At 36.9% G+C, this 3,592-nt stretch overlaps 1 protein-coding gene across 1 annotated transcript in view; it reads right to left on the bottom strand.

Moving 5' to 3' along the window:
* Window positions 1-1,050: 1,050 nt before the first annotated feature.
* LOC107746479 (delta-aminolevulinic acid dehydratase-like) overlaps window positions 1,051-3,592 on the bottom strand; it is a 14,517-nt gene continuing 11,975 nt past the window's right edge. Inside the window, exons 11-12 of the mRNA XM_016560704.1 lie at window positions 1,774-1,903; window positions 1,051-1,563 (exon numbers count right to left, since the gene is read on the bottom strand). Of these exons, the coding sequence (XP_016416190.1) occupies window positions 1,505-1,563; window positions 1,774-1,903 (189 nt within the window). The 3' untranslated portion in view covers window positions 1,051-1,504. The remainder of the gene's footprint in view (window positions 1,564-1,773; window positions 1,904-3,592) is intronic.

Below are 3,592 nucleotides of genomic sequence, written 5' to 3'. Positions count from 1 at the left end.
TTTACACCATGCAGGGTTAACCTTACAGTAGTGCTCAACACTGTCAGACTTTCAAAATCCTTCCTCACTTGAATTAAGATGATCAGATTTGAACACATCCACCATAAAAGCAGACTTTAGTACCGTTCCGTCCGCGTTAGGCTATAGGAATTCCGTTTTTTATGACTGGATTCTACGAACCATCCGCATCTGGATGTCACCCCCACATAATGTTTTCCGCATCGCGGAAATTATAGGGCCGCATGTCTCAAGAGTAGTCCGTGCAAGTTGGGAAAGAAATCAATTAAATCTGTATGTGCATGTGTGTAAATATTCAAATGTAACCCCCTTTGTAATCGTTAACGTTTTCATAAGTAACTGTAATTTAATTACACATTTTTTATTAGTAACTGTAACTGATTACAGTTACATTTATTTTGTAATTAAATTACGTAACGCCGTTACATGTAACTAGTTACTCCCCAACACTGGTGACATGCTATCAGTAAGTAATATATGGACATTACTTTACAAATAGTTAAAAGGGATTCAGATTCAAGTTTAGGTACTTCTAAATTCTTCTTTGTTCTGCAGGACACCAAGTTTGGTCAGTCTCAAGGGCACCTCTACCAAGTCACCCTTCCCCGTTCAATGTGGCTCCTATATAAGAATATATATATAGTTGTATATACAGTATATATATAATATATACAGTATATATATATATATATATATATCTCCAATGTATAATTGCTCTTTTGTTGATTTTGATTGCTTCCATTGTCCTCATTTGTAAGTCGCTTTGGATAAAAGCATCTGCTCAATGTCTAAATGTAAATGTAATATAAGCAGTGCTTTTTGAAACTCTGTTGGCAATTAAAACACTTAAGCCAAATCCATATTTCCAATATTTTTCATATACTGACAGCAATGATGAATTACTTGTAAACTCTATGAAGGGGATGGGCATTTCTGATAATCTGTTCAGTAAATAAAGCGCAATACAAAACTGAGTGGTCAATAAGAGACATGGAAACAATGTTTATTAAACTATTGCTTTATTCATATCTTTTTAGTTATAAACATTTAGAAGATGCACTACATGAAACGATGTAAACCTTAAAATGGAAATGCCAACAGGACTTCCTATGTTAATGTGATTATTAGTACATTGATTTGAAAACTAAACGGCTGTAATTACAAACCTGAGGTCTATTTCCAGTGTTATAGAAGCACATTAAAATTACAACAAATCTGTGATGTAATCACATTATTTAGGAAAGAAATGACAAATTTAACATCTGTACACAAAAAAAAAAATACTAAAGCTTGCCAAAATTAGAGAAAAGTATAAAAACCAAAGCTTATTGAATGTGTTTATAACTAGATACATAAATCAAATTTTAAAAAGTTGTTTATTTGTGTAGTAATATTTGCTTATCAGATTTACTTCCAAGTCCTAATTTTCAATCTCAGGGTGAGACAGTAGACAGTAGAAGTTCATTCATATAGGAGAACCAACATATTACTCTGTTAACCATGTGAGTAATTGTGGAGTGTAGTAGGTGATAATGATGTCAGCTCCTGAAAGAAAGAAAATAGTGTGAAAATACTTAAGAGTATTTAGTATTACCTGTAAACCATCCATTTTTGAGGCATTAAAATAGATATTAAAAAGTAAAAGACACCAAGGTCCTGCCCAAAAAGCACTGCAATTGTTATATTTATGCAATTTAGGAGAACCTGGCCTCAACAGATTCAAAAAATTTACTTTATCCCTGTCGCTCTTCTCACCTGCTCGACGGAAAGCAGTCATAGCCTCCATAACTGCAGTGCGCAGGTCAAAAGCTCCAGCTTCAGCTCCATGCCACAACATGGCAAACTCGCCTGATACATTATACACTGCCAACGGATGAGTAGGGTGCTGATGGGAGACAGAGAACACAAGGGTATTAAGACAAGCAAAAAACATTAGACCCAATTTATAAATGACATTGTTTAGTTTTTGCCGCAAACTGTCTGGAGTGCTTTGAGACACTTTGCTTTTAGAAGGCCACTGTCCAGATGAATTCAGTTCCAACAAACCTTCCTGGCATGTTAAAGCAAACTTAAAGCAACAGTGCACCCAAAAATGCTGAAAATTTACTCCCCTCAGGCCATTAAAGATTTAGAAAAGTTTGTTTCTTCATCAGAAAAGACTTTGAGAAAGGGGAATCCAAATAGATGATAAAAACATCACAATAATCCATAAGAAATCGTCACGACTCAATGTCTTGTAAAGTGAAAAGCTGCATGCTTGTGACAAACAAATTAATCATTAAGGCGTATTAACTGTAAAATGTCACTTCTGGCCAAAATACCAGGGCATAATCCGTAATAACACTTCCTCAAGTAAAAATGGCATCCCCTTTTTGCCTTTCACATCAAAATGCACATATTTGTTTAGAACTGTATTTCCTTATAAAGTGTGCTTGATCTGTGCACATTTCTATCCTGATTCAGATGAGATGACTTGCAGATAGCAATATTATGGATAATATCAGCTGTTCGTCATTCTGACAGCACCTATTCACTATAGAGGATCCTATGGTGAGTAAGTGATATAATGCTAAATTTCTCAAAATCTATTATGATTAAGAAACAAACTCATCTACATATTGGATGGCCTGAAGGTGAGTAAATTTCCCACAAATATTTATTTTTGAGTGAACTACTCCTTTAAAGATCTTGCTGAGCTGGTTCATGTGCATTTAATTTGAAGCTGAACCTGCAGGAAAGTCCGCAGAAAAAGAAAATAAATAAAACAGTAAACAGCCAACGGGCATAACTTAGAATGGGAGATGGATCAGTTTGTGAAAGGGAAGAGAAAAGCCATATATAAAGTCGCACAGACCCAGGCAGGTGCTGGTTATTCAAAGGCTAAATATAGTAGGGTGACCATACATCCTCTTTTCCCCAGACATGAGTAGCCCCACACTGCAGAACACAAGATCCGGGGGCGTGGTTGGATCCACATCTAGGGGGTGGAGATGGGTAGGGTTAGGGGTGGAGACGGGTGGGTTTAGGGATCAGGGGGTGGAGACGGGTAGGTTTAGGGATATGTAAGGTGGGAGGAGTTGGATCTGGATCCAACCACGCCCCATGGATCTTGTGTTCTGCAGTGAGGACCATCTCCGGACATGTCCTCTTTTTTGGACCTAAAAAAATGCGAAATCGCCCAAAATGTCCGGGATTCGGATTTTGCTTTCTACAGTCGCCATTCATTGTGTGCGTTTTTGCATTAAAGCCCTGCGCGCTGTTATCTTAATCCCACTCCCGCTGAATTTCTGACCATTACCGTGTGCTCCTGCAAACATTATAATATTGCATATAATTTTCACGCATCAGGGTATCAATATGCGGAGTATTTAAATCACTTTGGATGCAGCTCGTGTTGAATGCAGTGTTGCCAAATCCGGAATTTTTTCCACGGAAATGGGTTGATTTTAAACTGTTGCGGCAGGTTGATTTTCTCCCCTGGGTTAAAGGTTTGAAATATTGTATAAATTACATTTGACTGAAATGCTTGTATTGAAACATTTTGCATTCTACCTATGATAAAACTGTGGTAGAT

This window comes from Sinocyclocheilus rhinocerous, unplaced genomic scaffold (genome assembly GCF_001515625.1).
Source record: "Sinocyclocheilus rhinocerous isolate Xijiao unplaced genomic scaffold, SAMN03320098_v1.1 scaffold739, whole genome shotgun sequence".
NCBI lineage: Eukaryota > Metazoa > Chordata > Actinopteri > Cypriniformes > Cyprinidae > Sinocyclocheilus > Sinocyclocheilus rhinocerous.
The sequence above is the reverse complement of the archived record's forward strand: the minus strand, read 5'-3'. Positions and strand labels throughout refer to the sequence as shown.